The following is a 10,414-nucleotide window of genomic DNA, read 5'->3' on the forward strand; positions in this document are numbered from 1 at the left end:
ACAGCCTGGGCAGTGCTGGATCCCAAACCAGGGCACTGCTGGATCCACAGCGCTGCCCTGGTTTGGATCCAGCAGTGCTTTTGGTTTGGATCCAGCCTTGACCTGGATTTAATCCACTGCTGGATCTACAGCACTGCCCTGATTTTGGATCCAGCAGTGCCCTGGTGTAGATTCAGCACTGCCCTGGCTGTGGACCCAGCGCTGACCTGGTTTGGATCCAACAATGCTCTTGTTTTGGATCCAGCACTGCCATGCTTTGGATCCTCAGGCTGCTGCAGGGACAGGGATGGGGGTGGGAGCAGCTCCCAGAAGTTCTCTGAACTCTCCCTGGGCTGATTCATCGGCCTCGCTCCGTAAACAGGAAGCTGAGAAAGTCCAGGCAGGTGATCCTGTGCTGCTGCAAACACTTGGGAACACAAATTCCTGGCATTTTTTTCCCCCCCAGCTGCCTGCTAACTCTTGTCCAGGTGAAGTGTTTTTCTGGCAGTTGTGCAGCAGGAAGGGCTCTGGAGGTCATGGCACGGGTTTGGACGGAGCTGGGCTTTGGCACAGAGCTTTTCCCTGCTCCTAATCCCCTTGCACAATTTGGGATTGGGAGGGATTCACGTCCCCCTGTGGGACAGCACCGACTGCTGCTTCTCTCTGCTCTTGGGAGGGGAAAATGCCCTGCTGGGAAGGGGGAAACTGGGATTCACTGGGATTCACTGGGGAGCTGCAGCTGGGCTGTTTGGGAGCACCTCAAATGGGAAGAGGGAAACTGGGATTCACTGGGCAGCTGCAGCTGGGCTGTTTTGGAGCACCTCAGATGGGAACAGGGAAACTGGGATTCACTGGGATTCACTGGGATTCACTGGGCAGCTGCAGCTGGGCTGTTTTGGAGCGCCTCAAAGCTGAGCAGCAGCTCCTTCCCCAGGGAGCAGCCTCCTTCCTCCTCCCGTTTTCCACAGAACCGGACCTGATTTCACCCTGGCAGCTTCCCCGTGCTGGCCTGACTTAACTTCCAGGACGGGAGAGAGGCGGAGATTCCCAAACAGCGCCGATAATTCAGGGAATCCTCCCTCCCTCGGGGAGCCGGGAATGCGCGGCTGCACTTTCCTCCTTCCCTGCCCCAATTCCCGAGTGCTGCTCAGGGATTGAGGAGCTGAGGGCGCTGCCAAGCAAAATAATCCCTGAGAGTGCCCTTGTGGTCTGGAATGAACTCCCCAAACGTCTAAACATAGGCGAGACAGCGAGGATTTGGGCTGGGCCGGGCGCTCCCACCCCCGGTCCCGCCGGGAACGCTCGGCTTTGAAGCTGCCAGGCCCGGGGAGAAGCTTGGAGGAGCCTCTAATTAAGGCATGGAAGGGCTGCAGTGGGCGGCTGGCGGGTTTGCTTTGGCTCCTTCCCCTCCTGGAATGGTGTCTGGCTCTGGTGGGAGGTGGGAGCTGCCCCCCGGTGCCCTGGGGGCTGAGTCAGCGGCCGGGACACCTCCATGGGGGTGGCACAAAGGGGACAGGCCAAGGGTGGTGTCTGGGCAAGGGATTCGGTGTGGCTGGAGGTGCCCCTGGGACAGGGGGGGTTGTTTGGGTGTCGTGGAAAAAAACCAACAGTTCGTGCTGTGAAACCGAGAGGAAGGGGGTTCAGGGGCTGTCAGGGCATTGTGGGGGTGCAGGGACACGGCCCTGTGGGCAGGTGGGATGTAAATCCCATGGGCAGGTGGGACACAAATCCTATAGGCAGGTGGGACACAAATCCTATGGTAAGGTTGGAATAAATCCCATGGGCAGGTTGGACATAAATCCCATGGGCAGGTGGGACACAAATCCTATGGAAAGGTTGGACAAAAATCCTATGGGAAGATTGGACATAAATTCTATGGGAAGATTGGACATAAATTCTATGGGAAGGTTGGACATAAATCCCATAGGAAGGTTGGACATGAATCCTATGGGAAGGTTGGACATAAATCCCATAGGAAGGTTGGACATTAATTCTATGGGAAATTTGGATATAAATCCCATGGGAAGGTTGGGCAGAAATCCCAGTGGGGAGGTTGGACATAAATCCCATGGGAAGATTGGATATAAATCCCATAGGAAGGTTAGATATAAATCCCATTGGAAGGTTGGACATGAATCCTATGGGCAGGTGGGACACAAATCCCATTGGAAGGTTGGACATGAATCCTATGGGCAGGTGGGACACAAATCCTATGGAAAGGTTGGACAAAAATCCTATGGGAAGATTGGACATAAATCCCATGGAAAAGTTTGCCATAAATCCCATGGGAAATTCAGATGTGGTCCCATGGACGCAGCCCCATGTGCAGGTTGGATGTGACCCACATGCAGGTGGCACCTGCCCAGGGACCCCAAAGCCCCCAGGGCTGTTCCAGAAGGGTCCAGGAGCCCCCAGGGACCCCAAAGCCCCCAGGGCTGTTCCAGGAGCCCCCAGATGCCCCCTTGGTGCCCAGCCCAGGGCTGGGGCAGAGCTTCCCTCCCACAGAACCGGGCGGATTTTTCCGTCTGCTCAGCAGAGCTTTCAACAGAACTCCCTGGAAAGGAGATCCTGAGGCTCCTTCACAGAAAGGGGAACTTGAAACAACCTCAGGAAGCATCAGTGGGGCCACCAAAGCTCTTTTTGGTGGCTGTGGGTGTGGGGGATGAATTTTAACCTCCCATCCCATCCATCCATGATCCTGGGATGGAGCACAAAGCCAGGGCAGCTCCAGCCCTGCTCCAGCCCCTCTGTGCCCGTGTTCCCTGCAGGATTCTGCTGTGCTGGGGCCCGGAGCCGATGGCAGAGAATGTCCACGACTAACAACATAGCTCAGGCCAGGAAGCTCGTGGAGCAGCTCCGCATCGAGGCCGGGATCGAGAGGATCAAGGTGAGGATGGGAGTGGGAATGTGCTCTCTTTGTTATAGGAACTGTTGTAGGATTGTGCTTTTTGTTATAGGAATTGTGCTCTTTGTTATAGGAACCTGCTCTTTGTTATAGGAACTGTTATAGGATTGTGCTTTTTGTTATAGGAACCTGCTCTTTGTTACAGGAACTGTTATAGGATTGTGCTTTTTGTTATAGGAATTGTGCTCTTTGTTATAGGAACCTGCTCTTTGTAATAGGAACTGTTATAAGATTGTGCTCTTTGTTATAGGATTGTGCTCTTTGTTATAGGAACCTGCTCTTTGTTATAGGAACTGTTATAGGAATTGTGCTCTTTGTTATAGGAACCTGCTCTTTGTTACAGGAACTGTTACAGGATTGTGCTCTTTGTTATAAGATTGTGCTCTTTGTTATAAGATTGTGCTCTTTGTTATCGGATTGTGCTCTTTGTTATTGGAATGTGCTCCTTGTCTTTGTTGACAGAGTGACAAAAACTCTCCTTTGTCCCCTTGAAAAGGAAATAAGCTAAAAGTTTCTCTCCTTAATGAGGTGAAAAGGCATCTCATAGGACTTGGGAGACTTCACTTCATTAAGGACAGCTAATTGGACAGGAGTTAAAAAGTCTGGCTTGGACAATTTACTAGAAAAAGAAGAGAACAAAAAAATCTAATGGCTTTTGTGAGGTGTTTTACTAGGGGACAAGAGATGCACTTAGATTAGTTTTTCTCTATAAAAAAAAATTTGTTATTTTGAGTTTTATTAAAACCTTTTTGTTTCCAACACTGCCACAAAAGCCATCTCACTCATTTTATGCCTTCTAAAGTAGCTGAGCTATCTTAGGTGTGAAATCCCCAAGAGTTTATGAGACCTGGCTCCAAAAGACTCCTAATTCAGGTGGGAGTGGGAAGAGATCCTGGTTTTCCCCCCAGCATTCCAGGATTCCCTCCAAGGAAGCCAGGGAGGGTCTCTCCATCAGGATTTGGTGACAAGGACAAATGGGTTTGGATGGAAAGAGGGGAATTTTAGGGTTGGTGGACAGAAGGAATTCTCTCCATGGCACAAAACAACTCTGGCTGCCCCTGGAAGTGCCCAAGGCCAGACTGGATGAGCTTGGAGGGAAAGAGGAACCTCCAGATGTGGCTCCACCTCTGCCCTGTGTCATTAAGGAAATTGAAATTAATAAAAACAAGATCAGGAAATCTCCAGAGCCTCCAGCAGCTCCCTGGGGATTTGGAGCCTCCTCTGATCCCTCCAAGCTCTCCCTTCCCAAAAAAAACAGCTTGGAACTAAACCAAGCACTGCCTTAAACAATGGATCCTAAGGTTTTCCAAACCTTAACAAGAGGCTGCACTCAGGGAATCTTTTCCTTCACTTTTTCATCCCAAATCCATGAAAAACGCAGCTACAATAATATCCCTTTGAAATCCTATAGAGAAAAGCTGGATGTAAATCCCCAAAAATCCTGGGAATATTCCCACAAATTCCTGATTTTTTTCCTCCAATAATCCAGGTCTTTAAAGCTCATCCCAAATCCCTGAATAACACAGCTACAATAATACTACTTTTAAATCCTATAGGGAAAGGCTGGATGTAAATCTCAAAAAATCCTGCAAGCTCTGGTGACTCTGAGCTGGGAATATTCCCATAAATTCTTGATTTTTTCCTCCAATATCCAGGTCTTTAAAGCTCATCCCAAATCCCTGAATAACACAGATACAATATTCCTTTTAAATCTCCTTGCTGGGGCATTTCCCCACACTCCTCACTGTAAACTTTGATTTTCCACCTCCAAAATTCCCATTTTTCTCCTCATCTCCCCAGAATTTCTATTGGGGAAAGCTGAATGTCAAACCCCAAAAAATCCTGGAAGTGCTGCTGACTTTGAGATGGGATTATCCCCCAAATTCCTGTGATTATCCCTCAAATTCCTGCTTTTTTTTTTTTTTTATCCCCAAAAATCCAGGTCTCCAAAGCATCCTCGGAGCTGATGAATTACTGTGAGCAGCATGCTCGGAATGATCCTCTCCTGGTGGGAGTTCCTGCTTCTGAGAATCCCTTTAAGGACAAAAAGCCCTGCATCATCCTATAGCTGTGGATCCTTCTGGAAGGAAATCCCCATCCAGCCTCTGGATCCAGGCTCCTCCACAGCTCCACCTGCACCCAGGGGTAAAAACTCAACGCTGGCTTCACACAGAACTTAAAAAATTTCCTGAGAAAAACAAAAAAAAAAAATCCAAGAAAAAAAACAAAACAAAAAAAACAAAAACAAAAACAAAAACAAAACAAAACAAAAAAAAAACAACCAGAGAAAAACAAAACAAAAAAACCCCCAAAAAAGTAAATTTGGAAGTGGGGGTTTGAAAGTGGGATTAAGAATTGGAATCAGGATTTTAAAATTTACCCAGGGTTGGGGGAGGAAAGGAAGGTGGGGAGGGGATTTTTTTATTGGGATATTTGGATTTGGGAAAGGGGTGGTTGTGGAGTCATTCCCAGTGGGATGTGAGAGCTGGACCTGGATCCAATCAGAGCCAAATCAGCAGGAATTTCCTCTGGAGAAGGGGTGAGGTGGGAACCATTTTGTAAAAAAATCAGTACAAAAAGAAAAAAAAACCCCAAAAAAACCCAAAATCCCCAAATCCAGCTGGAAAAATCCCAGTTGGGAATGGCCAAAGGGAGGCTGGGGAGGCTTTTCCCTGCATCCCACAGCTCTGCTGGGATCCAGGGATGGCCCTGCAGGGCAATTCCCAGCTGGGAGAGACCCCAGGAAGAATTTTAGGGATCCCCAGGGATGGGGGAGGTCGGGATCTTTGGGGGTCTCTGTGCTGTCCCCAAATTCAGGGAGGGAGGGAAGGAAGGGAAGGAGCTTCCTGGTGCATCCAGAATCTCGGAAAAATCCAATTTTGGGGGAGTTTCAACCCGAATCAGCAAATTCCCAGCGTTTCCCATCTCCCTTTTCCAACACTGGAATTCTTCCCACTAAATCCAGGGCCTGGGAATTGTCCAGGGAGGTTTAGGGCAGGTGGGGAAGGGGAATGGAAGGATCAGTTCTGTTCCTATCCCTTGGGAATCTGGGACTGGGATTGAACTGGGAGCGCTTGGATCTCATGGGGATGAGCCGGCGTGGAGGGGAGAGCAGGAAAAAGGGAGCAGGGAAAAGGGAACAGGAAAAGGGGAGCAGGAAAAGGGAGCAGGAAAAGGGAACAGGAAAAGGGAGCAGGGAAAGGGGAGCAGGAAAAGGGAGCAGGAAAAGGGGAGCAGGGAAAAGGGGAGCAGGAAAAGGGATCAGGAAAAGGGGATCTGGAAAAGGGAACAGGAAAAGGGGAGCAGGGAAAAGGGGAGCAGGAAAAGGGGAGCAGGAAAAGGGGAGCAGGAAAAGGGGGAGATAGAAAAAGGGGAGCAGGGAAAAGGGAGCAGGAAAAGGGGAACAGGAAAAGGGGGAGATAGAAAAAAGGGAGCAGGGAAAAGGGAACAGGAAAAGGGAGCAGGAAAAGGGGAGCAGGAAAAGGGGGAGATAGAAAAAAGGGAGCAGGGAAAAGGGATCTGGAAAAGGGGAGCAGGAAAAGGGGGAGCAGGAGAAGCTTCCATGGAGCCCTTGGGTGGATGCTTGGGAGAACTCCAGGAATTCCACAAAGTGGGAAAAGGACAAATGCCAGGATTTGGGTGCAGTGTCCAATCCCTGTCCCAGGGCCCATCGTGGGGCTCAGCAGCTGCTGGGAGACATTCCCAGAATCCCAGAATCCCAGAATCCCAGAATCCCAGAATCCATGAGGCTGGAAAAGATTTCCCAAAACCATTGTAGGCAGAGGCCATTCCTGGTTATCCTGAGCACAGGATTTTTGGGGAGAGAAGGGATAAAAACAACCCAGCTAGAGCTGATGTGAAATCCTGGGAGTTTCCCCATTCCCCACAAAGCTTTGGATCGGATTGGGAATGCCAAGGATGGGGTTGGGAATGCCAGGGGTGGAATGCCAGGGTTAGGAATTCCAGGGATGGGGTTAGCAATGCCAGGATGGGGTTAGGAATGCCAGGGTTAGGAATGCCAGGGATTGGGGTTAGGAATGCCAGGGTTAGGAATGCCAGGATGGGGTTAGGAATGCCAGGGATGGGGTTGGCAATGCCAGGGAGCAATTCCCATGGGAGAGGAATTTGCCATTCCCTGGATTCCCGCTGAAGCCCCGCGGCCCAAACTGGTGCTGCTGGGAGGGGTCACTGGTGCTGGAGCTGCTCCAGCCCTTTTCCAGAGGCTGATGGAATTCCCAGGGGGCTCCTGTCCCCTCCCCGGCTGCAGGAATGTCGCTGTTCCTTGTTTTCTGTCATTTGCCTTTGCCACAAAGCCGGGGAAATGCCACGTTTAACCCTAAAGCTGTGCGGCTTTTCCTGGGAACGCTCCCCGAATTCCAGAGCTCGGGAATGTCCCCCCATCCACTGGGGGGGAGCAGAGCAGGGAAAACGGGATATTTTCCCAGTAATTTCCCTCCCTGTCCCTCAGCCCCAGCAAAGCCTTTATTGGAGGGTTTGATCCCAAATCCCAAATCCCAAATCCCAAACCCCGCTCCAAGCTCCGCCCGCCGGGATTCACGCGGCCACTCCCGAGCCCGGCCCGGGATTCCTCCTCCAGGAGGGAATTCCCTCTTGTCCTTAATCTCTCGGACAGTTCCAGCCTTATTTTTCTACTCCAGATCTGATTCTTCCTCTGTGTTCGAGACCAGAGCTTGGTGCTATCCTTGGAGCCGGGGCTGGAGCCGGGAATTCTTCCTCTTCCTCCTCCTCCTCCTCCTCCTCCTCAGGGGCTCCAACCCCTCCATCCTGGGAGGATCCCGAGGGATGGGAATCCCAAGGGGTGCTGGGTCGGATATTTTGGGGTCTGGGTGCTTTGGGTGCCTCCCCCATGCCGGGGTCCTGCCCGAGCCAAAGCCACGCTGGAGCTGGGAAATGGGAAAAGGGAAAAGGGAAAAGGGAAAAAGGAGATGGGAAAAGGGAAAAGGGAAAAGAGAGATGGGAAAAGGGAAATGGGAAAAGGGAAAAGGATCTGGGATAAGGGATGGGAGAAGGGAAATGGGATGGGAAAAGGGAAAAGGGAAGAGGGAAAAGGGAGATGGGATGGGAAAAGAGAAAAGGGAAAAGGGCAAAGGGAAGAGGGAAAAGGGAAGAGGGAAGAGGGAAAAGGGAGATGGGATGGGAAAAGGGAAAAGGGAAAAGGGAGATGGGAAAAGGAGCCAGGAAAAGGGGCAAGGAGCGGGGAAAAGAGATAGGAGAAGGGAAAAGGGATGGGAGAAGGAAAAGGGGTGGGAGAAGAGGTTTGGAAAAGGGAAAAAGGGGTCAGGAGAAGGGAAAATAGATTGGGAGAAGGGAAATGGGAGATGGGAAAAGGAGCCAGGAAAAGGGACCAGGAGCTGGGGGAAATAGGGGCAAGGAGCAGGGAAAAGGGGTTGGGGAAAGGGAAAAGAGGTTGGGAGGAGGGAAATGGGGTTGGGAGATGGGAAAAGGGATGAGAGAAGAGGTTTGGAAATGGGAAAAAGGGGTTGGGAGATGGGAAAAGGGAAAACGGATGGGAGAAGGGAAAAGGGGAAAAGGAGTTGGGAGAAGGGAAGAGGGGTTGGGAGAAGGGAAAAGGGATGGGAGAAGTTTGGAAAAGGGGAAAAGCGGTTGGGAGAAGGTAAAGGAAGCCAGGAAAAGGAGCAAGGAGCTGGGGGAAAAAGGGACAAGGAGCAGGGAAAAGGGGTTTGGAAAAGGGAAAAGGAGCCAGGAAAAGGGGTTTGGAAAAGGGAAAAAAGGGTTGGGAGAAGGGAAAAAGGTTTGGGAGAAGGGGTCAGGAGAGGGGAAAGTAACTGGGACAAGTGAAAAGGAGCCAGGAGAAGGAAAAGGGGCAGGGAGAGGGGAAAAGGGGTTGGGAAAAGGGAAAAGGAGCCAGGAAAAGGGGCAGGGAGAGGAGGCAGGAGAAAGGCCATGGAGCATCTCCCATGGGATCCCTGAATGCCAAGGGTCCCACCAGGAGCTGGGGGTGGGAGCTGCTGGCAGGTGCTGGTGTCTCCATGGATGACTCATTTTTGTTGGGAAAAAAAATCCTTAATTTTTATTTTCTTTTTTTTTTTTTTCTTTTTTTCCCCCACCTTTTTTTTTTTTTTTCCTTTTTTTTTTTTTTTCCAGAATTTTCTCCTTGTCCGAGTAAATCCGTGCTCATGCCGTGGGTGTTTTTGTATGGCAGAAATAGAAGTGCAGATTCCCAGTAGTTGCTTGTACTTTGTTCAGTGCATTTGCCAAATCAATTTATTTAAAAAAAAAATTTAAAAGAAAAAAAAAAAAAAAAGGAAAAAGGAGGAAAAAAACCACAAAAAAAAAAAAAAAAAAAAAAAAAAAAAAAAAAAAAAAGAAGGGGAAAAAACACACACAAAAAAAAGACTTTTCAGAACTTTTTAAGTGCTGGAAGGGGGAGCAGGAGGAGCTGGAGCCCAGCTCCACAAAAGCCTTTTTTTTTGGGATTTAACCACATGCCCAGATCTGCCCGGCCTTTCTTTATGGGATGTGGTGAAGCCAGTGCCAAAAATAGAAATCTGGGAATAAAAGGGCCAGGGAAACCAAGCATTGCTCCTATTCCAGTTTTCCTCCCCTCCCTGTCTCGGGGGATGGAGCCGGGACACCCCGGAGCCTCTGCATCTCCCAAATGCCCCTTTTTATTCCCCCCTTAAACTCCTTAAAAAATCCACCTTTATTTAACAAAATCCCAATAATTCCTTTACTCTGAACCCACGTGGGATCCTTGGCTCTCCTTGTTTTCTCCTTCTCTCTGGTCTATCGTTCAAATAATCATTTATTATTATTATTATTATTATTATTTGCCAAACTCTGATCTCGTTGCCAAACACCAATCCAGGTTTTTTTCCTGACTGTCCTTAGGAAGTGGTCGGTGTCTGTGCCGTAGGCTCCTCATCTGTCTGCAATTCCTGATTTTTTTTTGGGGGGTTGTTTTGTTGATTTTTGCCCTTTCTCGTGTGCCATAGCCCCAAAACCCCTCCTTGCACCGTGTTTAATATTTCGTGGAATCGTTGTTCCCAAGTGAATGGATAACACAATAAAAAAGGCTCACTTTGCATTTTGCCAATTTGCTCTGCCTGCCTGTGCTGAGAATTCCGTGTGGGAATTCCGGATCCTCCCTCAGGATTTCCCTGTCCCCTTTCCCACCCTTGGGATTCCCCTTTCCCACCCCTTGGAGCTCCCATTGGGATCGGGAATGAACATTCCCAGGAATTTGCAGCTCCTGGAGGATTTTAGCTCCTCAGAAATCCCAAATCCTTGGGAATCCTCCAACTCTCAAGGATTCCCTTTTCTCATCTCCTTGGATGCTCAGGTGGGATTGGGAATGGCAATTCCCAGGAATTGCAGCTCCTGGAGGATTTTAGCTCCTCAGAAATCCCAAATCCTTGGGAATCTTGCAGCTCTCAGGGATTCCCATTTCCCACCCCCTGGATGCTCAAGTGGGATTAGGAATGATGATTCCCAGGAATTACAGCTCCTCGAGGATCTCAACTCCTCAAAAATCCATGTTGGGAATCC

At 49.7% G+C, this 10,414-nt stretch overlaps 1 protein-coding gene across 7 annotated transcripts in view; it reads left to right on the forward strand.

Annotated features, from left to right (window-relative positions):
- The window catches only part of GNG7 (G protein subunit gamma 7), a 50,031-nt gene extending 40,069 nt beyond the window's left edge, over positions 1–9,962 (forward strand). For 2 of the 7 annotated variants that reach the window (XM_058041115.1, XM_058041117.1), the window contains exons 4-6: positions 2,748–2,866; positions 4,827–8,311; positions 8,573–9,962. In XM_058041115.1, the coding sequence (XP_057897098.1) occupies positions 2,786–2,866; positions 4,827–4,952 (207 nt within the window). In that variant the 5' untranslated portion in view covers positions 2,748–2,785 and the 3' untranslated portion in view covers positions 4,953–8,311; positions 8,573–9,962. Of the gene's footprint in view, positions 1–2,747; positions 2,867–4,826; positions 8,312–8,572 lie in introns of those variants that run through there. The other 5 variants (XM_058041118.1, XM_058041112.1, XM_058041113.1 and 2 more) reach the window with 5 other exon arrangements.
- The last annotated feature ends 452 nt before the right edge of the window (positions 9,963–10,414 follow it).

The sequence above is a fragment of the Melospiza georgiana genome, chromosome 26 (genome assembly GCF_028018845.1).
Source record: "Melospiza georgiana isolate bMelGeo1 chromosome 26, bMelGeo1.pri, whole genome shotgun sequence".
Classification (NCBI taxonomy): domain Eukaryota; kingdom Metazoa; phylum Chordata; class Aves; order Passeriformes; family Passerellidae; genus Melospiza; species Melospiza georgiana.